Below are 26,562 nucleotides of genomic sequence, written 5' to 3' on the forward strand. Positions count from 1 at the left end.
ACAATCACAAGAAACTATCCCATCAGACATTATGTCTGTTTCTGCAAAACATTAATCATCATTGACAGAAAATTGAACAATTACATTTTCACATCAAGTCCCTATACTTGCAGCTGATCAAACCATATCTGAAGAGAGAGCTACCAACCCCCACTTTCTACAGGTGGTAAGACTACTAGTTACCAGAATTCTGACATGTCTATTCATTCATAAAACTCTTTATTACAAATTCATTACTAATGCGCATAAATTTCAGGAAATCTTTATCATTTAACTACACTATGATACACAGGCAAGTGTAAAAATTAATCTTACACAATTTTTCATAGAAAGTTATTTATGTTAAATATAATGAAACATATATTATTACAGCCGAATACAAAAATGAAAATGTTCAAAAATATGCTCCAGGCAGTAACAGGAAATCTGAAACTACATTTTGGAATGTGTGCATCATGTCAGTTTTAAAATTATTTACACATCTCTATAAAATCTTTGTGAAGACTGTTCAATGCGTGCCACATTCACCTTAGTATATTACATGGAGAACACATTTTCCAATTATTCCACTTTGCACCTGCTCTCTGCACAATTCACCAGGACATTCCACTGGTAGACTTGATGTCTGAAATAACTTTCATGGAGTATTTCCTAATATCCACTGCCTTCATGTCCATCACTATAACCTTCAGTCTGGACTGTAAGAACAAATTTCCATATATCACAAATGGAAGAAAACAGCAGGCACAATTTATCATGATTCCATTACACTACTGAAATTGTTAGTATTCTAATGGATAAATGTGTGGCAATGACTCTAATTTGTTTTGTGAAGATGGTGCACCATAGCTCATAAGAATTTTTAGAACACTGTATTTAGCTACCAACTGGTTTGCATCTTCAGATGATGATCAGGTCATTTATAACAGCTTACATGGCAGTATTAGAACTGTGTAAAATCCAACCTACATAAATGCTGTAAATAATGACATATAGCACATTATACAGTCAATCCTAAAATATACCAACACTTAATATTCACCTACATATTACAGTCACGTTCCAACTTTTTGCCTGGAGCGAATCAAAACTTATTATAAATCTTGGAAGTTGAAATCTTATGTTTGTCAAATGACTTGCTGATGTGAAAAATGTCAAGTCACACAGTGGTTCAGACTCCACCATACACTGTAGCTGCCCACCTTGGTATAGAAAAACTGTTTTATAGTGACTCATCTCTACACTTGCCTCCGAATACAGTTTCGTTGCTTATTACCAAAACATTGTACAACTTTTGATATTTCTGTGAGACAAGACTTCAGGAACAGCACAGTGTAGAAAGTGAATTGAGTTTGGTGTTGTACCAGATATTGTCTCTTAATAAATGAAATTAGAAGAGACTGATTTACAAAATTTTGTCTTCAGCTCAATAGCAGTTATTATAGAAGCACAAATCTGAACAATAATGCACATAAGCGAGTTTCTGAAATGACTCGGAATTGCAACCGATGTCTATATCTGTGTTAACAGTGGGTTTAATGGACAAAGGTAACAACTCAGCAACTAGTTAACATGGTGAATTGTCGACAGGCATACAAACAAGAGCGAGAACGTTGTTGGCTTTTGGACAAATCCTTCTTTAATGCTGCAAGAAGTGCATGACAGCTCCTCAAGGACAACTTGTCCAAAGCTAGCAATGTTCTAACTAGGTGCCTCAACTAGTCGGTGCATTGTTACTTTTATATCTTTTGATATCCCACCCAGGACTTTCCATTACCTTACTTGGATCAACATTTGGTTGCTAACAACCTTCTTCTGTCATGGAAAAGATAAACATAACAGAAGATCTCATCTTCACTATCCAATGTTGAAGAGCTTATTGTGTCTCTCTCCAAAACCCATGCTTAATCATTTGTCACTTGTGAATAAAGAGCAATTTCAAGTCCTATGAAAATAACAAAATCCTAGTTTTTTTTTTTCTTCCCCCCCCCTCCCCCCCCCTCAGATTGAGATTTTCTGTTAAGCATGTTGAAATGTCCCCCACTGTTGTGAGAGATAGTTTAGAATAGATTTTCAGTCACCATTAATTATTAATTCTGACCTCCTGCGTTTTTGCTTAAATGAACAAAGTACCTATGTGTGTTTCTTTCCCGTTGTGGACTTCCTTCACTCTGCATCTTCTTCTGCATTGAGAGCTGAAATGTCCCCCCCCCCCCCCCCCCCCCCCCCCCCCCAAATCTAGAGCAGCAGTTTCCAATCCGGGGGGTAATTACCTCCTCAGACGAAAAATGGGATTTTATGAGGGATAAAAACAAAAGGGATCAACTAGTTTAAATCATGAAACTAAATTATTTTTGAAGGAGAGTAATTATTATTGCTATTAAATACATTACCATTAATTAAACTCATTTTTCAAATACTAACATTAATACAGGGAGCAGTTTGGTGACAGTTGCAGCTTGTGAAATGTATGTGTGATCATCATATTCCTCACATAGTTCACCCACTACACACATACTGTTTACTTTGTAAAATGCATCTATGACAGTAAAATTCAGACAAATACACTGAACAGCCTCAAATATCTCACAAAAATGCATTCTCTGAATTGTAGGTAGTTCCCACAAAGGACCATTAATTGCTGTGGTACTCACTTCACAACACATACATGAACAAATTGACAGCACAATAGCAAATATGTAATAGATGATGGATGACTGTAAGACCTACATGGCATTATCATTATTTCTTTCCTTTCTCAGACGTTATGTCTGGTTAAAAATTGAAAGTGACGTGGACCTTGATCAAGTGTGACTTTCTCTTAACTGTTCGGTATATGTTACATTGCATTTAGGGACGTTCGGGTAATTGAACACGTATCAATAATTACAGATTTCTGTAGTTGTATATACACATTTGGATGTAGCTGTATTATGTTGATGTACTGGTGGATATTGTGTGGTATGACTCCTGTAGTTGATAGTATGATTGGTATAATGTCAACTTTATCCTGTTGCCACCTGTCCTTGACTTCCTCAGCCAGTTGGATGTATTTTTCAATTTTTTCTCCTGTCACCTTCTGTATATTTGTTGTATTGGGTACGGATATTTCGATTAGTTGTGTTAATTTCTTACTTTTATTGGCGAGTATGATGCCAGGTTTGTTATGTGGTGGTGTTTTATCTGTTATGATAGTTCTGTTCCAGTATAATGTGTATTCATCATTCTCCAGTACATTTTGTGCTGCATACTTGTATGTGGGAACATGTTGTTTTATTAGTTTATGTTGTATGGCAAGTTGTTGATGTATTATTTTTGCTACATTGTCACGTCTTCTGGTGCATCTGTATTTGCTAGTATTGTACATCTGCTTGCTATGAGATCTACTGTTTCTATTTGTTGTTTGCAAAGTCTGCATTTATCTGTTGTGGTATTGGGATCTTTAATAATATGCTTTCTGTAATATCTGGTGTTTATTGTTTGATCCTGTATTGCAATCATGAATCCTTCCATCTCACTGTATATATTGCCTTTTCTTAGCCATGTGTTGGATGCGTCTTGATCAATATGTGGTTGTGTTAGATGATATGGGTGCTTGCTATGTAGTGTTTTCTATTTCAAATTTACTTTCTTCATACCTGTTAATGTTATGTTATCTAAAGGGTTGTAGAAGTGGTTATGAAATTGCAATGGTGTAGCCGATTTATTTATATGAGTGATTGCTTTGTGTATTTTGCTAGTTTCTGCTCTCGTTCTATAAAGAATTTTCTTATATTGTCTTCTACCTGTCCATAATGTAGGTTTTTTATGTCGATAAATCCCATTCCTCCTTCCTTTCTGCTTAATGTGAATCTTTCTGTTGTGGAATGTATGTGATGTATTCTATATTTGTGGCATTGTGATCGTGTAGGTGTATTGAGTGCTTCTAGGTCTGTGTTACTCCATTTCACTACTCCAAATGAGTAGGTCAATTTGTCATAGCATTAGTATTTATAGCTTTTGTTTCTTGCTGTCAATTCTGTTTTCAGTATTTTTGTTAGTCTTTGTCTATATTTTTCTTTTAGTTCTTCTTTAATATTTGTATTATCTATTCCTATTTTTTGTCTGTATCCTAGATATTTATAAGCATCTGTTTTTTCCATCACTTCTATGCAGTCGCTGTGGTTATCCAATATGTAATCTTCTTGTTTATTGTGTTTTCCCTTGACTATGCTATTTTTCTTACCTTTGTCTGTTTCAAAAGCCATATCTATATCATTGCTGAGTACTTCTGTTATCTTTAGTAATTGGTTGAGTTGTTGATTTGTTGCTGCCAGTAGTTTTAGATCATCCGTGTACAGAAAATGTGTGATTTTGTGTGGTTATGTTCCAGTAATATTATATCCATAATATGTATTATTTAGCATGTTGGATAGTGGATTCAGAGCACGGCAGAACCAGAACGGACTTAATGAGTCTCCTTGGTATATTTCACGCTTAATCTGTATTGGCTGTGATGTGATATTATTTGAATTAGTTTGTATATTAAGTGTCGTTTTCCAAATTTTCATTACTATGTTTAGGAACTGTATTAATTTAGGATCTACGTTGCATATTTCCAATATATGTAGTAGCTACGAGTGGGGTACAGTATCAAAAGATTTTTGGTAATCAATGTATGCATAGTGTAGTGACCTTTGTTTAGTTTTAGCTTGATATGTCACCTCTGCATCTATTGTCAGTTGCTCTTTACGTCCTCGTGCTCCTTTGCAGCAGCCTTTTTGTTCTTCATTTATAATTTTGTTGTGTGTTGTATGTCTCATTAATTTCTGTGTAATGACTGAAGTTAATATTTTGTATATTGTTGGTATGTATTTTGCTGGGTTTGCAGTGTCTGCTTGATCTTTAGGTTTCAGATAAGTTATTCCTTGTGTAAGTGTATCAGGAACTGTATGTGGGTTTGCACTGTAACTGTTAAATAATTTAGTTAGATGTGAATGTGTTGAGGTGAACTACTTTAGCCAGCAATTTGCTATGTTATCTTTTCCAGGGGCTTTCCAATTGTGCATAGAATTAATTACTCGGGTGACTTCATGTTGCAAAATTATCACTTCAGGCATTTTTGGTATCATCTTGTATGTGTCTGTTTCTGCTTTTATCCACCGTGCATGTCTGTTATGTTGTACCGGTTTTGACCATATATTGCTCCAGAAGTGTTGAATGTTTGGTTTTGTTTCCTTCTATTTTCACTTTTTCTGTATCTTCTAAGCCGTTTGGCCAATGCTTGTAATTTCTGCTTCTTTTCATCTAAGTGCTCTATCGCTTCTTGTTGTGAGATTTTACCTAACCTTTTTCGTTTTTTGTCTGTTATTTCATTTCTTATAAATTGTGTTACCTGTCCAATGTGTCTTCTCAGTTTTTCTATTCTGATCTGTAGCCTGTGTTGCCATGCTGGTTTTGTGGGTTTCTTCTGTGTGTTGGTTGGTTTAGTGTAGTGAGTGCTGCTATATAAACCAATAGTTGTATTTTCATTTATTTTGTTGTGTATGATTGTGTTGATAGTTGTTTCAACTTGTGGGTTATTTGGTGGTCTATGCAAGAATGGTCTAATGTTTGTATTTATGTCTTTGTATTCTATATATGTCAGCTGAAATTTTTCTTCTATATCCAACACGTGTGTCACTTTGTGTTCTATTTTTGCTTGGCTGTCTTAAGATTTCGTTTTCCTCTGATTGTTTAATTCTTCGTTTGCTCTGGGATGTTTGAGTCCGTTACTGTATTTTCTTCTTCTTCTTCTTCTTCTTCTTCTGATGGCACATTATTTTGTTCCAGTATTTGTTGTTTGATGTTTTCTAATTCCGACTGGGGTATCCTATTATTTTTGATTATTACACAGATCTGATCAGCTAGGCGTCATTCTGTTAAAAATTTTAATTCTGGGTATCTGGTAATAAATGTTGTGTATACTTGTGATCTGCATCCAGTTGTGTTGGTTCCTAAGTTTATTGCTTGGTAATAACAGAACATAATGTGTCGGTTAACTTCATCTGACCATCTCATCCTCTGTCTTTGCACACATTTTAACTTAGTTGATTTGAAATGAGGGCGCAGGGTTTAGATGAAGTAGATGCCGCTATGGAGAGGAATGGTGCAGAGGAAGCATGTTTTGTACTATCCGTCAGTGCGGATAGTTGAGTCTCTTTTCTCAGAAATAGTTCTATGTAACACTCACATTGGACTGAGAATTCCTTAAGCATTGTATAAAAAACATTTGTTATAAATAAGCAGTACCAACTGTCTCATTAGCTCTATCCTTCATGGTTTAGTAAACCACCTACAACCACTAAATATTACAAGGACTACTTTTTTTCAACTTCTGATCAGTCATGAAATGAAAACCACAGTGAACAACCAGTGAAGCTTTGGTCACATGTGTTGCATATAGTGTTTCTAGTATGGCTGTCTCCCATCACACTTTTCAATTCTGAACACATAGTGAACACTTATAGATGCCTAGAAAATATCACCTCCTGCAAAGTGTGGACCACCTGATTTCATGCAGCCTACATAATGCAACTGTCACACATTTCCTTCTTCACGGCAATTCTCGGCTGCTCACTGCAGGTGTAATGAAGATGAACCTGCAGCGTTTTCAATGGGTAGTGTCTGATCACCAATCATGCAAACCGAACTTGTCTCCCTCTGGTTTTCATCCCTTTGCTCATATGAAGCAGTGGCAATGAGGACAGCATTTTGAGACAGACAATGAGCTGCAGATCAGGGCAGCAATGGCAGAAATGAGGGTGTTGAAAAGTTGGTACCATGCTACAACAAATGTCTATGTCGGAGGGGTGACTTTTAAGATGTAGCTGGAAGGCGTAGTTAATTGATGCGGATAAAACATTTTTGATTTTTGCTGCCATTTTCATTTCACAAACAATCAGAGGTTGGGAGGGGGGGGGGTGGGGGGGGGGGGGGGGGGGGGGGGGGGGGGGGGGGGGGGGGGGGGGGGGGGGGGGGGGGGGGTCAGAGGTTGGGAGGGGGGGGGGGGGGGGGGGGGGAAGCCGTCCTATTTATTCTTCATCATTTTAAAATGAAAGTTTTAAAGAAAGTAATATTGAAGATCCCTACCGAATGATCTATACCATTTCTCCAGAAACACTCTTATACTGACTCTTGTTTACAACCAGGGGCCATTTCATAATAATTTGTACTAATACATACATTAAGTTTGATGTGAATGACTGATCTCTAGAATCTTAATGATAGTTTATCTTTGCCTCTTGTTCTCTTGACACAATGAAACTGTCGTGGTACTAACTGCTCTATGGCATGTGGCACGTCTCTGAGCTGGGACAAGAGTGTATGGAATAAACTAAATGAAACAGCAGGTACCATGAAGCATGATACAGCAGCCATCGCCATCCCACGTTGCAGAAATTCTCATCAATCATCATGTTTCTATACTATGAACATTGTGCAACAAATCACTTTCACAAAGTGATATAGTGCCCACAATGTTATATTACAATCGTATTTGCTCACTCGCAGTACCTTTGCTGTTGTGGGTTCAGCATCAAATGCCCCCACATGGTCATTTGCCCATGGGCACACGGCTGCCCACTCACAGGCATCATACATAGAACACCTTTCCCTAATGAGACTTTTGTTGAAGCATGACAGCAATAGTTTGTTATTAGAAGAATGGACTCTCAAAGAACAGCCAGAGTGTGGTTAGAAAAGTTTCAGAGACAAGAAAAAGCTAATGGTTAACAACAAACCAATTACATTAAAAATAATGAATCACAGGAATGTTTGGAACTGCAGCAGACTATGCTTGAGAATATCTACTTTGGCAGAAATAACTGCTGGTAACCTATTCAAATGAAATAAGCTGCAAAACTGGAGGACAAACCATCAATGTTGGGTTAAGATTTCAATTCTTCTGCTGGGATAATGTGAAGGTACTGAGATAGTGCTGCAAACCACAGGGAAATAGCAACACAGAACAGTAAATTATCATGTGTAATGAAGATGAATAGAAACAAATCTCAAAAAAAACACTATCAATATTGCAACAATTAACTTCATGTGTGGGACACTTTCAAAATTATCAGTACAGAGGCTGTTTGGGCTACAGGTGTTAACGTAACCTCAGTTTTTCTTATTATAATAAACGGTGCTTTCACATGCTGATGAGGTAAGATAGAGAGAGCAGAACAATATCCTAGAGGTGCAGACTCAAAACATCACAAAAATTCCAAATGAACAGATGGAGTGGGACAATAGATTTACATACAATGTAATAAAATAATGTGAAATCAGCACAGCAGTTATTAGCATTATAAAATTGAAAAACCCAGAATGAGAGTAGTTACCACACTGAGGAGGGATTGAACAGCAGACAGGCACATTTCAAAGTAGGCTGTTGGAAAATATCGGCTTTTGGATGAAGTCCTTCACTTGGGACCGCAACACCGAAAATGACAATGGATGCCTGTGTGTGTGTGTGTGTGTGTGTGTGTGTGTGTGTGTGTGTGTGTGTGTGTGGGTGTCCACCGATCTACGAAGGGAGGGTCTGAGGAATGTCAAATATTGTCACTCTAGCAAACACGGTTGCTGAGTGCCACGTGAAATGCTGGAGAGTTGCGAGTGGAATGACATAGAGTGACCACAGTATCATACGCTATACCATCAATGGAAGGGAAACCTAAGATGCTACACAAAACATGCATGAAAGGGCCAAATATAAGATCAAGGACGCTAACTGTGAAGAAGAAAGAAGAGTGTTTCAGTGTCCAGGAGGTCCATGGGTGGGTGATTTCATGAATAGATACCACATAAAGCAGGTTAACATAGCATATTTCAATTTTATGTAGAAGTAATAATATAATATTAACTACATATAGCAAGTTTTTAAAGTTTTTGTTTATTAAATATTTTGTAGCTAATCATGTTTACTTTATCCTCAATGTGAAATCCAGATGCTCCTCAGGTGCTGTTATATCTCTGAAATTCAATCATTTTGCAGCTGGTATACGCTTGTACGAGGCCTCAGCAGCCAGATACTGTGGCCGTGTGTGAGAGTTGCATATATATGACTGTGTGTTTGAATGTTGTCTATTTCTGATGAAGGCCTTGTTTCTGACAGTCTTTTTGTTGTGCCCACCTGCAACTCTATGACTCTGCATCACTGCTGTACGGTGAGTAGCAACTATCCTTTTCATAGTATTGGAACATGTGTACCAACAGGATAAAAATGAAAATCGGATAATAAAGCCCACAAAATTAAAAAAAAATTTCTCATACATTTTGATCACATCTCATATAAATTTTCCCATTGTCAACCAGTATGTAATGGAACTGACAAATAGACATCATTTTATTTTATTATACACTAAAGTCATGTTAAAAAAAGCTTCTGCTCAAGATAATACTAGGTTAGGTGTTGCGATCAATAATCGATATTGGAATTGTATGTTCTTTGTAGTTTACAACCGTGATCTTTGGTCTACAACGGGTTTATGGCCACTTGAGTGTTGGCCACGGTCGAGTGTAGTTGTGTATATAGTTTTGGTAATGTGTTTTTGATACAAAGAAACCGTGGAGTATTGCATCATTTTTTGATAGTTCAGTAATAATTAAAAAACCCGCACCTCTTCTTGGACCCAGAGCAGCAAAGGAATCATCGCCTAGACAACGAGAAGCCACATGGACAACGCAGACTCAGCAGCCATTAGCCACACCGTAACGGTGTCCTTATGGAGATAACTTTTCCTGAACAGTAGAGCGGTTTTGTGACAAGTAGTAGCTGAAATATTCCCCCACACCTTTGCACCCCTCAGTTGTCAATGCAGGTGACAAAACTCGCATAGTGTACTAAGGTTTCTAGTGAGAGACTGACCCACTGCTTCCTTTGCTTTTGCAGAATTAAGCTATGCATTTATCTCAGACGTTCACCACATGTCCATCATCTCAAGAAGCAGTTCACTTGATTGCAGCTGACAGTATGTCGGACGTTACTCGACTGCAGTGTACAAGCATCAGAGATGACATTCTCCCCCCCCCCCCCCCCCCCCAAAAAAAAAAAAAAAAAAACCTGGATTAAAAACAGCATCCCAACATATAACTGGAGAACTGCACACTTTCTGTGACAAGAAACAGTTACTCACAGCCTGACGCTTCTGGCTGCTCAGTCGAAATATTGTCATGTTCCAGTTGGTGATACCAGTCACGCAGCTTGTGTGCCTCTGGTATGTCAGGGTTCACTTTGACAGTGCTCCACCTCAGAACCGATGCTGAGCGCTGACCGCGAAAGTCCGATTGTTTGGCACCCTTTACTGCCAGCACAGAACCGGGAGCCACCGAGAACTCTTCAGCCTGTTCACCCCACAAAGTCAGCTTCATCTGTGAGGGAAAAAGAAAATCTCTGATTAAAATTGCTTTGTGATTGGCATTTCAGCCAATCTAGTATCAGGGACCAGCCAGCAGCCTATCTCGGTAATCTCTCGACTATTGTGTGCTCGCTGTGTAGCCTGCTCTGTTGGAACATGCAGAACTTTGGAAAGCATAGCTGCCTGTACACCTGCAACACAGCCCATAGCCACTGCAATCTGTCAGTCACAAAGTAAATTTAATCAGAGTATAGCTGAGGGAGTAATTAATGTAATCAAATAGCTTTGCGAATTGTGGCATGAACTTTACTGATAAGATTTTTTCCCCACTGAATAATAAGGCGGTCTTACAGGCTGGCTGGGTCCTTGTATTTTCTTTAATTTCTGAATTTGCAAGTGAGTGCCCAAATAGCAATTTTCTAAAGCTGTATCACACACTTCACAATAAAATTCTGGTGTGGCAGAAGGGAGTGAGATCGTGGGAAGAAGACTTATGATTTTTGAGTGTTGTGGCATATGAAGTACAAAACATTTGAAGCTTTTTCTCCAACAGAAGTGCTCGTAAGTGAGAGCGAGTGAAGCATAACCGTGGGGTAGCACAATTGATTTTTTGCGAGAGGTACGGTTTTTACTTTTATTTGAATTCCATACTTCTCTCCAAATTGACATAATTATTAACAAATGTTCAATCATAATTTTCTCATGAGAAAGATATCAATCTCAAGACAAAGCAAATATTCATTACACATTAAAATTTGGTACAAAAATATGAAATACCAAATAAAGAATAAAATACTTTATTTCTAAGGGATTACTTTGTAAGTACAAATATAATATTAGAAAACACAACTGCATATGCTGTAATGTAACAGCAGTACCCGCTTCTTGTGGTATATGATACATATAATATATTGGGTTGATGCACAAGTTCATAGCGTTGTCCCATAAGTTTAATAAACACAACAGTACACACAACAGAGACTTCAGTCATTATGAATATATTCTCCTTCACTACTCAGTCTGCCAATACTGGGTAACTTTTCGATTCCACAATAGCATAAATCACATTGTTTTGAGGAGAACTGTCCAGCCATGTTCGGATCTTATTTTCATTCAGAAATTCTTTGTAGGTTGCTCGATAGAGAGCAGAAATGGTTAAAACCTGAGTTCATCCAGAAATAAAATTTTTTGAAGGTTGTTCCACAGGCAGAAAAAATGGTTAAAATATGAGGGCGCAAGGTCGAGTGAGTAAGGTGAGTACAGAATGACATCCCAACCCAACTTCTGTGCGGTGTTTTTTCTTTTCTTTCTTTTTTTGTCCTTTTAAAGCAAAATGCAGGAGGTCGTTATTGTGGAGTAGCATCATTTCATCAAGTCTTCCTGCTCGTTGTTCTTGGACTGTGTCTGCAAGACATCTCTGTTGTTGACAATGACAGCATTGACACTTACACCATTGATGCTTACACCTCAGGGAGCAAATTCATAGCACACCACTCCGTCACTACTTCATCAGATGCATAACATTATCTTTGATGTGCACATGTACAGGGAATTGCTGCTCTGTTTGGGCTTAACCATTTCTTTCTTTTCCTGATATTAGCATTTCTTGTCACCAGTAATGATGCACGGTAGGACTGGATGATGGTGTTCACGACCCAGATAATGATGAGCAACCAGAGATGCACATAGGGCCTCTGATTTTTGTAATTTTGTCTTAAGAGCATGCAATAGCCATACACTCAATTTTTAAACCTTCCCATTGCATGCAAATGTCACACGACAATGGAATGATTACAATTCATCACATTTGCCAGGTCTGAGCATACTGATGTGAATCACTGTGGATTAAAGTGTCTGAATGATCTTAATCAAACCCTAAAGGTTTTCCTGAATGTGCAGAGTCACTGATGTCAAACCAATCCCCCTCAAAAAGAGAAAGCCATTTTCTTACTGTACTTTGTCCAATGGCACTATCTCCATACACAGCACAAAAGTTTCTGGCTGCCTCCGCAACCATCATCCCTTTGCTGAACTCAAACAGCAGAATATGCTGTAAGTGTTCTGATTTCTCCATTTTCTAGTGTCCACAGCTCCACTCACTACCTCCAAATGATAACATGTTAACTCAAATAGCAATACTGAACTACAAATAAAAAATTACAACTGATAAATAATCCCATAGCAACCAGAATATCAATATGCAAAACAAAAACACTACAGACTTAATCAGCACCCTAATACAATATGCCCCCCCCCCCCTCATGAACCATGGACCATGCCATTGGTGGCGAGGCTTGCGTGCCTCAACGATACAGATAGCCGTACCTCGTAAGTGCAACCACAACGGAGGGGTATCTGTTGAGAGGCCAGACAAACAAGTGGTTCCTGAAGAGGGGCAGCAGCCTTTTCAGCAGTTGCAGGGGCAACAGTCTGGATGATTGACTGATCTGGCCTTCTAACACCAACCAAAATGGCCTTGCTGTTGTGGTACTGCGAATGGCTGAAAGCAAGGGGAAACTACAGCCGTCATTTTTCCCAAGGGCATGCAGCTTTACTGTATGATTAAATGATGATGGCGTCCTCTTGGGTAAAATATTCCAGAGGTAAAATAGTCGCACATTCGGATCTCTGGGCAAGGACTACTCAAGAGGACGTCGTTATCAGGAGAAAGAAAACTGGCGTTCTACGGATCGGAGCGTGGAATGTCAGATCCCTTAATCGGGCAGGTAGGTTAGAAAATTTAAAAAGGGAAATGGATAGGTTGAAGTTAGATATAGTTGGAATTAGTGAAGTTCGGTGGCAGGAGGAACAAGACTTTTGGTCAGGTGAATACAGGGTTATAAACACAAAATCAAATAGGGGTAATGCAGGAGTAGGTTTAATAAGGAATAAAAAAATAGGAGTGTGAGTAAGCTACTACAAACAACATAGTGAACGCATTATTGTGGCCAAGATAGACATGAAGCCCACGCACACTACAGTAGTACAAGTTTATATGCCAACTAGCTCCGCAGATGATGAAGAAATTGATGAAATGTATGATGATATAAAAGAAACTATTCAGATAGTGAAGGGTGACGAATATTTAACAGTCAGAGGTGACTGGAATTTGACAGTAGGAAAAGGAAGAGAAGGCAACGTAGTAGGTGAATATTGATTGGGGCTAAGAAATGAGAGGAAGCCGCCTGGTAGAATTTTGCACAGAGCATAACTTAATCATAGCTAACACTTGGTTCAAGAATCATGAAAGAAGGTTGTATACATGGAAGAACCCTGGACACACTAGAAGGTTTCAAATAGATTATATAATGGTAAGACAGAGATTTAGGAACCAGGTATTAAATTGTAAGACATTTCCAGGTGCATAAGTGGACTCCGACCACAATCTATTGGTTATGAACTGCAGATTAAAACTGAAGAAACTGCAAAAAGGTGGGAATTTAAGGATATGGGACCTGGATAAACTGAAAGAACCAGAGGTTGTATAGAGTTTAAGGGAGAGCATAAGAGAACAATTGATAGGAATGGGGGGAAAGAAATACAGTAGAATGAGATCAACAGGAAGTACAAAATAGCTAAGCAGTGATGGTTAGTGGACAAATGTAAGGATATAGAGGCTTATCTCGCTAGGGGTAAGATAGATACTACCTACAGGAAAATTAAAGAGACCTATGGAGAAATAAGAACCACTTGTATGAATATCAAGAACTCAGATGGAAACCCAGTTCTAAGCAAAGAGGGGAAAGCAGAATGGTGGAAGGAATATATAGAGGGTCTATACATGGGCGATGTACTTGAGGACAATATTATGGAGATGAAAGACAATGTAGATGAAGATGAAATGGGAGATACGATACTGCGTAAGGAGTTCGACAGAGCACTGAAATACCTGAGTCGAAACAAGGCCCCAGGAGTAGACAACATTCTATTAGAACTACTGTCAGCCTTGGGAGAGCCAGTCCTGACAAAACTCTACCATCTGGTGAGCAAGATGTATGAGACAGGCGAAATTCCCTCAGACTTCAAAAAGAATATAATAATTCCAATCCCAAAGAAAGCAGGTGTTGACAGATGTGAAAATTACCAAACTATCAGTTTAATAAGTCACAGCTGTAAAATACTAATGTGAATTCTTTACAGACGAATGGAAAAACTGATAGAAGCCAACCTCGGGGAATATCAGTTTGGTTTCCGTAGAAATGTTGGAACACATGAGGCAATACTGACCCTACGACTTATCTTAGAAGAAAGATTAAGGAAAGGCAAACCTATATTTCTAGCATTTGTAGACTTAGAGAGAGCTTTTGACAATGTTGATTGGAATACTCTCTTTCAAATTCTGAAGGTGGCAGGGGTAAAATACTGGGAGCGGAAGGCTATTTACAGTTTGTATAGAAAGCAGATGGCAGTTATAAAAGTCAAGGAACATGAAAGGGGATTCAGTGGTTGGGAAGGGAGTGAGACAGGGTTGTAACCTCTCCCCGATGCTATTCAATCTGTATATTGAGCAAGCAGTAAAGGAAACAAAAGAAAAGTTCGGAGTAGGTATTAAAATCCATGGAGAAGAAAAAAAGCTTACAGGTTTGCCGATGACATTGTAATTCTGTCAAAGGCAGCAAAGGACTTGGAAGTGCAGTTGAATGCAATGGACAGTGTTTTGAAAGGAGGGTATAAGATGAACATCAACAAAAGCAAAATGAGGATAATGGAATGTAGTCGAATTAAATCGGGTGATGTTGAGGGAATTAGATTAGGAAATGAGACACTTGAAGTAGTAAGAGTTTTGCTGTTTGGGGAGCAAAATAACTGATGATGATCGAAGTAGAGAGAATATAAAATGTAGACTGGCTATGGCAAGGGAAGCGTTTCTGAAGAAGAGCAATTTGTTAACATCGAGTATTGATTTAAGTGTCAGGAAATCGTTTCTGAAAGTATTTGTATGGAGTGTAACCATGTATAGAAGTGAAACATGGACGATAAATAGTTTGGACAAGAAGAGAATATAAGCTTTTGAAATGTGATGCTACAGAAAAATGCTGAAGATTAGATGGGTAGCTCATATAACTAATGAGGACGTATTGAATAGGATTGGGGAGAAGAGGACTTTGTGGCACAACTTGACTAGAAGAAGGGATCGGTTGGTAGGGCATATTATGAGGCATCAGGGAATCACCAATTTTAGTACTGGAGGGCAAGGTGGAGGATAAAAATCGTAGAGTGAGACCAAGAGATGAATACCACAAACAGATTCAGAAGGTTGTAGGTTGCAGTAGGTACTCGGAGATGAAGCAGCTTGCACAGGATAGAGTAGCATGGAGACTGCATCAAACCAGTCTCAGGACTGAAGACCACAACGACAACAATACACTACAATTCCATTAAATACATTTATGGTCATATCTGTAATTTCAACTTCAACTAATTATCATCCAATAACTCAAAGGTATATAGGAATTACTTTAATAGAATTTTTGTTGCAGCTGTTCATAAAATAAACTGGACCTTATTAATAATAGTTTAAAATGTAAAATAAAATGGAGTAATTTGTATAAAATAAGAATTGTTATATGGTATTACCACAATTATAAGTAAGTGAAAGATCAATTTAATTCTAACCAAAAGTATCATACTGACTGTGGAAAATACTCATTATGTAATATTTGGAACTGAAAGCATTTGTATTTGATGAAACTAATCCTTCGAATTATGTTCACGTTTATTTTTTTTACTCTTGCCTAGTTCTATAAATGTCTTTAATCAGTGTAAAATAAGTAGAATATTATTTATAATAATGCAACAAGTTGTTGACATTCTTATAGTGTTACACAAGGGCATGCTGAAAAGTAATGCCTCCAATTATTCTATGTTTAAACTCTTAAAGCTTTTTTGCATGCTGAACATGAGTGTGCTCCATGTTTGGTCAACTAGAAACCAGACTGCAGAACAAAGTTTTCATGAACTGCCATGCTACATGCTAAAATTCAGAGTCCTCTAGTGGCAAAGGGCTCCAACTTGCACCACTTAAACAGCAAAAATCTACCAAGTAACATGTACAACTTAAGAAATTCAGTATTGAGAACACAATGAAAAATTCGAAGGTGTCGCTTTTCCGTGTGCGCTCGTATTTGTAATGGCGGCTGAGACCGCTTGACAGTAACACTTGCAGTAGCAATTGAGCAGTTCGTGGAGTAGTTTTTGAAAGGTAATAGACATTGTAAATATTACTGATTTTCCAAAGTTGAGTAAAAGTTGTATTAAAGTGCAGGATCTGAAGTCGAGTTGAATAAAATGAACGGGTGAGGTATTACTCGGAGTCTGACATTCCCAAATAGCGAGCCAGATACTGGCATATTCACACAACATGAAAATACGAGTTCTGCACCAATAATATATGAAGAACAACAACAACTTTTGATGACTGACTACACTAAGTACAAATAAGAAATGTGGCATCACCTGTTCTAGTAACAGTAATAATAATTGCAACAGGCTTCAATCACAACTTGAAAAATTAAAACATTTGGGTTCAATTAATTTCTATGTTTATGAATAGGAATGTTACAATGTATGGACTCTTAAATTTACATAGCAACCATGAGTAGCCACAAGCAACCAACGATCTTCCAATATGAGGCGTGTTGTAACAGACAACAAAATGCCAATGTATGCAGACTATATGGGGATTAAGATAACTCTGCAATTGATGCTTCATCGAGTCTTGCAGAAGTTGCCAATTGCCAGTCAATCTTAGTTCTTCCTCGAGCACCACACGATCTGTGCAGTGCTGCCAGTTTTGTATGTGCGTGGAGAACCTTATTGCATGTGGCTGGCTGAGCACTGATAATACTGACTCCAAATATACACAAAGTTATTTTTTCGAGCTATACTAGCATGGGAGACAGAAATTGTGATTCTTTGTTGTCGTGAATGCTTCTCTTGTAAAGGCCGTAGAACGCCGACAAAACATCATTGTTGGCATGCAGCAGCCACGTGTTAATGCAATCTGTATAGTTGCCTTCTAGTCGAGTGAGCCCAAAACGGTTAATAACAAACTAGGCATGGAAATGAAAGCGTATAGCATACATTTACACACATTTTGTGACTGGTTTTGTCATTACAAAACCAAACTTTTGTTGCACGGTAGTGAAAAAAGCAAAATCGATAGTGTCCCTCAATTGCCACATCACAAATACAACAAATTTCTAGACCGTGTAGCTCAGCTGTTCCAGAACAGAACTATCAAAAATTGGATTGTCAGTGGAGATTACGACACAATTCTTATGAAACATTCACTAGAGCATTTCACAATGCTGTAACTGGTTTCAGAGAGACAGTGGTCATTGGAGTAAATTCATATACTGTAAATGGTGACTAAAGGTTCCTGTTTCTTTGTCAGCACACACTATGAGCCAAAATATTTTGACCACTGTCAAGTGTAATATCAAATGCCGGCTGGTGCATTTCAGACATGTGACAAGGTAAGGAAAATATGTAAGAGAAGCAAAGACAAATGAGGAATCATTCAAGGGACAATACGGGCCCACAATACAATTGTTATCTGGTACAAACTGTTGACATGCAGACAGGCACTACACACGTACGTCAATCGAAATATTGCAGCAATTTTGCAACCTCATTATGGAGACCTGAGGACAGCGATACAGAAGTCCCGGGTAGTTTCAACTCATAAGGATTTGTCTTTAAAATGGGAATTACCTTGCAGATTAAACAGTTACAACTGGAATGGTCTTTGAAATAAAGGTAAAACTGTCAGTGTCTGTGAAACATTTAGAAAACGTTCTTTTAATTTTCCCAAGGCCACGATGAATTCTTTAAACATTGCATTTTCTTTAACGTCAGTGAGCTTTGGGAAATGGACTGTGTTTTGTTGGATTGTGTCCCTTCTACAATATAATTTTCTTTTTAAATGCATCCAAATTAAATTAGAAAGAATTTGTTTCCAACTTTGCAATGTCTCACTGTGGATGCCGTGCAGCTAAGTCCACTTAAGATGTGTGATCTGCAACCAATTTCACATGATCTAATTTTCATTCCTGCACTGCTTTTTCCTTCACAAATTCAAAAATAGCAAGTTTTATATCGAAAAATGATGGAGTATGTCCCTTGTCTTAACTAGTGTATTCTCCATACTTTTGTTCAATTCCATAAAAACTGTTGCAACTGACACTGGAGTAATGCGTGCCACCCCAGAAATTTCACTATTTCTTCCTGTGCACCATGCCTGCAAATTTAGCACAAAGTGCTTCTCGATGTACAGAACAATGAATCTCATTTGTTGAAGATGGTAATTTTTTGCGTTTTCATTGTCAACTAAATCTTCAAATTCTTTCTGCTCGATACTGTAGCGTCATTTCATAGCTCATTTGCAGTACCCACCACATATGTGATTGCATAATACACAGACAATTTTCACCCCTCTCTGCTGACATCAAAATTTGACAATTGATTGCTAGACTACCTCTGTGCAAACAACCACAGAACCTGTGAACATCTTTCATATCGTGAACAAATAGCGAAAGGTAAACAACACAGAAACCACAATTCTTTCGAACTGAAATGAGTTGTGCAGACTGAAAAATGCCACACCACAATACAAAATGAAATGTTTCACTGTAATGGGTATGTCCAAGACGGACCAATCAGAGCCAAGACAGGTCGAGCCTTGTCCCACATACCCTGCAGACGTGAAGTTTCGCATTCTGGGATACCCCAGGTTAAGTGCATCTATGGAAAGCGGTTAAAAAATCGCAAAACAGTGTGTGGGTGAAAAAGTGTCTACAACTCACCACAGAACACAACAATATACTGCTTGCCCACTCTGTAAGGCAGGATGTTCACCTGGATGTCCGTGAGACTTCAGGTAGTAGTCAGAGGCACTGTGACAGATGTGGATTAGGCAGCATTACTGCAGACCAGCTGCACCCCTTCATGCTTGATGCCTCACCCCTTGGTGATGGTATTTTTCCACAATCATGTGTCAGTGGTGCTTGCAGTGAAGTAACACTGGTGATTAGATTACCAAATACCTCTGATCTGAACCCAATGGAACACCCATGGGATGCCATCAAGGGGCTAGCTTCAATCCCACAAACCACTGTCTCGTGTTCCACTTTGGGTTAACACTTATGTTCTGCGGAAATCCTCCTTTGACCAGGAGGCACTCCTCTTTCGGAGACTGTTTACGAACCTCGGTAGTACACGATGACCTGTTGAAGTGTCGAAACATCAATGCTGTCGATGGCTGTTTTCAGGTCAGCGACGGTTCTGGCATTATTTCTGTACATCTTGTCTTTAATATATTTCCACAAAAAGGAGTCGCATGTGTTCAGAACCGGAGAATAGGGCAGCCAATCGAGGCCGGCCCTTGCCAGTTGCCTATGGGTACCCCAGAGCCAGAATGCTGTCCCCAAAGTGCTCCTCTAAGACATCAAACGTTCTCCTGCTTCGATGTTGTCGAGCTCCATCTTGCGTGACACACCTCTTGTCAAAAATCAAGGTCACTTCGGACAATGGGGATGAAATCATCTTCCAATTCCTTCATGTATCATTCTGTAGTCACTTTGCTAAGCAGGAATATCACCCCGATTATTCTGTGACTGGACACTGCTCACCACACACACACTCACTCACTGAGGGCGAAGTGACTAATCGATCGTGAAATGTGGGTTCTGTCTCCCAAATGAGCCAATTTTGCTTACTGAAGAACGCATTCAAATGAAAGTGGGCTTCATTGCTGAAACAAACCGTGCATATGTAGACTAATTCCCATCATGCCGGCGGCCAACCGTGCAGTTTGAATGTCTTAACACAAAACGTTCACAACTTATGAGGATTTTATTTCAAATAGTCCAGTAATTTTCACGCTGTATGTACTTACGCTGACAATGCTATGGAAATGTTACTTCATTGTTTGTAGTATCTGCTTGTATGATGATGAAGACTGACTGGAACTAGTTACCCCATTGTGAAATTATAATGTGACAGATGTAATATGGAATTAAAAAGAGAGAGAACTGATAAAGGAATAGTGAAGTATTTGTTATGTAATATATACACACTGTACACCAAAATTTGTGAATTATGTCTCTCATCTAAGTCCACAGTGTAAATAGAGGTCATATAATTCATATTTTCTTAGGGAAAGTACATTTCTTCCATGTTAAGTGACAATATATTTTGCCTTGGAGCTCTAAAACTTACCAGTCCTTTAAATAGTGAAGGCTTCACACCCGGGTACAGGATTTTTTGAGGCTTTAGGAGATGAAACCCACGAAAAAACAATACACTTTGTAAATTTCTTTCATGCACGGCAACACGTGCACTGCATATTTTTGTATTACAAAAATATAAACACAAATTCCACCAAATACAACATGGTAACTTCTGAAGCACTGAAATATAGATTGCAACACGCTTTCATCAGCCAGTTATAACTCATGTCATGTGCTCTTGCCAGCCAATGACAGGAGATATTCAGAACATGGGACATGTTATGTTGTCAGCCAATAGCAACATCACTGTCGAGTAACGCGAACCCACAAATAAGAAAAATTAATGTTTGAATTAATATGCATACATATTGCCTTTATAAATTTCACTGGCTGAATACATGTTCTGTCAAGCACTTACATTTCCATAATCAAGTCAGTTATGTGTGAAATTGCTCAAGAACTTACTTCGCACTTTTTGTTTTTTTGGAAGGATAATTATACTTTCTGCCAACTCTTACACTTAATTTGTAGTGTATGAAAAAATTAATAGAAATATGACAAACTAGCATTCAAATCTGGTCTTATTTTAGCATGTGTTACTTCTATAAGTTATATCAAACACAAATGTACCAGTAAAATTTTTAAGTAATGGCATAAATGGCTTATCTTTCGGGCCCACAAATTTTCAAAGGCATGGTCCTCAGTGTTAAGCTTTGAATAAGAGTCCAATGCTCCACAATTTAAGAAATTCATCACACATTCTCACAAGTAACATAAATCATCTTGCATAAAAAAAATTTCTTTGAAAATAACGCTTCTGAAACTACCATTTGCAGTATTTTCCCATCACCCGTTAGAAATGTAAACAGCTGTGACATCACACTCATCAAAGTATTGCATAGTCTGTCATATTTTGCTTATGTGTGCACTGTGTTTTGTTGTTGTGAATGGTTCATTTCCTTTGCAACTGAAGTTTTATTTTGGATTTTTCTTTTGTTTATGTTTTATAGCTGCAGTATTATTCTGCAGTAGTGGGCTTAAGTAAAATTCTTTGTTAGAGTATTACTTCTCACCAGACAAAATTAGAAAATTAAAACGATGAAAAAATTACTGGGTTTTCTCGGATTTCCCGGGGCATATACACCCTGAAATATATACTGTCTATTCCTCCAAAACAAACTGGGGGCTACCTTTCCTCCTCTCTCTCTCTCTCTCTCTCTCTCTCTCTCTCTCTCTCTCTCTCTCTCTCTCTCTCTCTCTCTCTCTGGTACATTTGTCATTTGCACCTTCAAAAACAAGCTGAACGTATGGCAACATCGGAAAAGTTACTCTAGACAGATTTGACATATGAGAAAATTTGTAGGTTTTTTTCACCAAAAAATCCAGAAATATAGTGTGTTAAAACTTATTTTGGTGAATTTTTGGGGAAAGCCTTGCCACCCACATCTACAACAGAAATATATTTCTTTATTGCGTTCCTTCACTGTCACATTTGTGTCTGCAATAAAAGGCACTGCATTATCATCATTACTACAATGACTTCCGGCAATGTCACCTTTATCTTGCATATGAGAACTGACCATATCTGCCATTGACACAATTTCAATGGTGACAACGTTGTCATTGACATGCAGGAAACTTTGCAATGGAAACCCAACTGCAGCTTTTCCCACAATGAGCCAAGGGGATTTTCAGTCAGCATCACTAGCCAGATTTGCCAATTCAGATCCATTTTCTTTGTATGTTTTGAAAAATCCAGCTTTTCAGAAGCAATCCGAGATGAAGGACTCAACCTCCATGACTTTGTTACATAATTCATAGCATCCAGAATCAGTATGTTAAAAGATTTAGTGTTCTTTTCAGCTTCTAGCAAAGTTAATGCCTTCTGCATTGTGAGCATCTTATAATGTGTTTTAAAATCATGGAGAGGCTCAAATCCGTGGGCTGCAACTTGCTGGTGCAGTTCAGTGAAGAGGACTAACCACATATTCTGTAACTTTACATTTTTAGGGTATGCAGGGCACCAGTCTACAAATAGAATTTTTCTGCTACCTGCTCCCATTTTTAATCAAAGCTATGCAATCGTTTTCAAATTCTCATAATCTCTTGTATGCTTTCAGTGACATTGTTTTGGGCAATGTTACCACATATTTAAAACAACGTGATTTATCTGATTTGCTAGAGAGAAACAGCTTCAACTTTTCTGGGTCATGAACATTAATACCTAACATTCTGCAATTTCAACTTTAGTCGCTGATCATTCAAAGTGCCGCCTTGCGTCCTCTACGTGCGGTGCTGTCTGCCAGCTGTGCAGCAGCCGCGCCACCTAACCAGCCGGCCAGCCAGCAGCCGATAGACTCAGACTCAGTGCTCATTCGAACGTTACCATGTTCACATGTCTTGCTTTTCAACTTGCTCTGTGACTTATATGTGTTGTGTCGTTTTGAAATATGTGTGTTCAACTTGACATTATAACAACTGGCGATGAGGTAGTGGGCGTTTCCTTTTCATCGTTGACCCACAGGTTTCCATGGTCTACTGTCGAGCAACTATTGCAAGGTCTCACTGAACAGCAAACGCTTCTAACATCGGCAATTCGCGATTTCGTCGCGGCCTCAAATGTGGGGCGTTTCTCGTCATTGGCTATACCTCCTTTTCCTCCTTACAACGAGGTGGTGGAAGACTGGTCTGATTATGAAAAACGTCATCGACAGCACTTCTCGGCATTTCATATCACGGACAAACCAACATGTAAGTCTCTGTTCCTTCCCTGGATTTCATCTCAAATGTATCGCTTGTTGTCGCAATTGGCTCCTTTGAAATATCCTGTGACTTTGTCCGTTGCTGAAATGTGCTCACTTCTGTCTGTCTATTTTGAAAAGCAAACGCATGTGGTAGCCTCTCATGTTGCCTTTTATTGTTGTCAAAAACAACCGCATCAACACTATCGCGCTTGGGCTGCTGAACTTCATGGCCTCAGTCAAAAGTGTCAGTTTGTTACTGATGTTCACAAGGAATTCTATCCCCATTCCACGGTACAGGATGCTATTATCCGGTCGGCACCCGACAAAGAAGTTCGGCAACGTGCCCTTCAGTTGGCAAATCCGACTCTAGATGAAGTCCTCTCTATCGCGCAGTCTTTTGAAATTTCTCTCGCCGCTGGGGTGCAAACAGAGGCGTGGGGTGGTGTCGGGGAAATAAAACCTCTGTGCGCTGTTGACGACACGTGCGATGCATCCCCGCCGGCCAACGTGGCCGCAGTGCGCTCGCAAGCGCAGCCTCGGCCTAACCGTAAACAACCCACTAAGAAACTGCAGCAAAACCCCCGGCAACTTCCTTCCTGTCCACAGTGTTTTACGAAACATTCACGAGAGCAACGTTGGGCTGTATGTCACAATTGCAAAAAGAAAGTTCATGTGTCTTCCGTTTGCAAATCCGACTGCATACATGATGTTCATGAACATGACGCAGATTCTGATTCTGTGTTGTCTGTCAATTGCACTTCTTCCCTTTCAGGGAAGTTATTCCTCACTGTCCAAATCCTTGGTCGGGATGTTCGCATGCAGGTCGATACTGGTTCTGCTGCCACTATAATTAATTCTCAGAACTATCTTCAGTTGGGTTGTCCACTCCTATCACCTGTCACTAGGCAATTACGAACATACAATAAACAGAAGATTTCTCTCTTGGGGCAATTTAATGCTGAGGTATCTTACAAATACGACGTTCGCTCTGTTCCCATATTTGTGGTTGACCAGAGTAATGCAGAGAATCTTCTTGGTTTCGATGCCTTTTGCGTTTTTGAGTTCTCCATAGATGACTCTCTCAATATTGTCTCTGATGCTATTCCTTATGCTCAATTGGATTCATTATCGACAACATTTTCGTCCCTTTTTTCTCCTGGGTTACGCCGTGCAAACGACTTTGAAGCTCGGCCTAAGTCTTTTCGGGCTCGGCCCATTCCTGTGGCCCTTCGTGATCGGGTAAAACGGTAGCTGGATCGCCTCACTACTTCAGGGGGCTTGCTTCCTGTCACTTCCAGTGAGTGGTCCTCTCCTGTCGTCGTTGCTACTAAGCCAAATGGTTATTCGTCTCTGTGGCGATTTCAAAGCCACTGTAAATGCTCAATGCCTCATCGACACTTACCCTATGCCCTGACCTGAAGAACTGTTCACTAAAATAGCTGGAGACCAGCATTTTTCTAAAATTGACCTGTCAGAAGCTTATCATCAACTTCCTCTCGACGCTGCTTCCCGGCAGTTTCTGGTCCTTAACATGCCTTTCGGCCTCTATCAATACCGATGATTGCCATTCGGGGTTGCCAGCGCCCCTGCTCTCTTTCAGGGATTCTTGGAACAATTATTGCTCCCTGTCCCTGGGTGTATCAATTACATGGACAACATTGTTGTCTCTGGCTCCACCACTGAAGAACATCTTCAAACTCTCCGCACACTTTTTCATGTCTTACAGACTTCCGGTCTTAAGTGTAACCTTCAGAAATCACAATTTTTTCAGGCATCTATCACGTACTCGGGGTTTCAACTCTTCGGGATGGTATTCGTCTGCTTCAGAAAACTGTTGCTGCGATTGATGCCCTTTCTCGCCATACATCTGTTAAGGAACTGCAGGCCTTCCTGGGGAAAATAGCATACTATCGCAAGTTCTTACCATCTGCTGCTTCGGTGGCTCAGCCGTTGCATCGCCTGTTGCATAAAAACGTGCCTTTTCAATGGTCCGCGTCATGCGATGCGGCTTTCCAGAAATTGTAGACTATGCTGAAACAGGCCCCGTGCCTGGCTACTTATCGGCCTGGCCATCATCTTGTTCTCGCCACAGACGCCTCTCAATACAGAGTCAGTGCAGTCCTTGTGCACCGTTTTTCAGACGGCTCTGAACAACCCATTGCTTATGCCTCCAAAACACTCACAGATGCCCAACAAAAGTATTCTCAAATTGAAAAAGAAGCTTTGGCCATTATTTATGCTCTTCATAGGTTTGGTGTTTTTCTCTATGGATCCAAATTTCATCTTGTTACAGAACACAAACCACTTGTTTCCTTGCTTCATCCATCAACCTCACTTCCTAACAAGGCTGCACACTGCCTCCAGCGTTGGGCTATTTACTTGCCTCGTTTCAATTATGTGATTCATTTCTGGCTGATGGCTCAACATGCGAAAGCTGATGCACTGTCTCGTCTTCCCATGCGTCCTGATCTGGCATTGCATAGGGACGAACTTCTGTGTTTCCACCTGGATGTTGCCGAGCAGCGGGTTGTGGACGGGTTCCCCATCATCGGAGACCGGCTGGCGGCTGCTACGGGTTCTGGCCCTACCCTCTCCCAGGTTTTACACTGTATTCAGAAGGGTTGGCCAGATTGTCCGTCCGCTAAGACTTCTGACCCGTTGCGGAAATACTATGCTTTGGGCCACCGCCTCACAGCTAGGGACGGTGTTATCCTCCTTTCCACCGACAATGCTTCGCTGCGTGTTGTGGTACCTGCGTCTTTGCGTGCTTGGGCTTGCACCTCCTTCACAAAGGGCACTGGAGTGTGTGTCGCACAAAATCTCTGGCACACCGTCATTAGTACTGGCCTGGCATCGACTCTGAAATAGCACACATGGTCGCTGCCTGAGGCCCTTGTGCATAACAGGCTGTCGCCCCGAAGTCATCTTTGTCACCGTGGCCTTCGCCTGAGATACCCTGGGAGTGCATTATTGCTGACTTCGCGGGACCTTTTTTAGGTACTTATTGGCTCCTCGTAATTGTCGCCTACTCTAACTTTTCTTTCATTGTCCGTTGAAAGTCGCCTACCACCGCGGCAACCACCAATGCTCTAGCTCGCATTTTCTCTTTGGAAGGCCTTCACTCTACTCTTGTTACCGATAATGGTCCGCAATTTGCCTCTTCCGATTTTGCGGATTTTTGTGCTCGTAACTGCGTTATGCACGTCACGGCCC

General features: G+C 39.6%; 1 protein-coding gene across 6 annotated transcripts in view; it reads right to left on the bottom strand.

Annotated features, from left to right (window-relative positions):
- Window positions 1-202: 202 nt before the first annotated feature.
- The window catches only part of LOC126291569 (replication protein A 70 kDa DNA-binding subunit-like), a 187,984-nt gene continuing 161,624 nt past the window's right edge, over window positions 203-26,562 (bottom strand). For 3 of the 6 annotated variants that reach the window (XM_049985093.1, XM_049985090.1, XM_049985092.1), the window contains 2 exons: window positions 10,152-10,386; window positions 203-698 (listed from right to left, as the gene is read on the bottom strand). In XM_049985093.1, coding sequence (XP_049841050.1) covers window positions 652-698; window positions 10,152-10,386 — 282 coding nt within the window. In that variant the 3' untranslated portion in view covers window positions 203-651. Of the gene's footprint in view, window positions 699-10,151; window positions 10,387-26,562 lie in introns of those variants that run through there. The other 3 variants (XM_049985091.1, XM_049985094.1, XM_049985095.1) reach the window with 2 other exon arrangements.

Source organism: Schistocerca gregaria, chromosome 9 (assembly GCF_023897955.1).
Source record: "Schistocerca gregaria isolate iqSchGreg1 chromosome 9, iqSchGreg1.2, whole genome shotgun sequence".
NCBI classification, from domain to species: domain Eukaryota; kingdom Metazoa; phylum Arthropoda; class Insecta; order Orthoptera; family Acrididae; genus Schistocerca; species Schistocerca gregaria.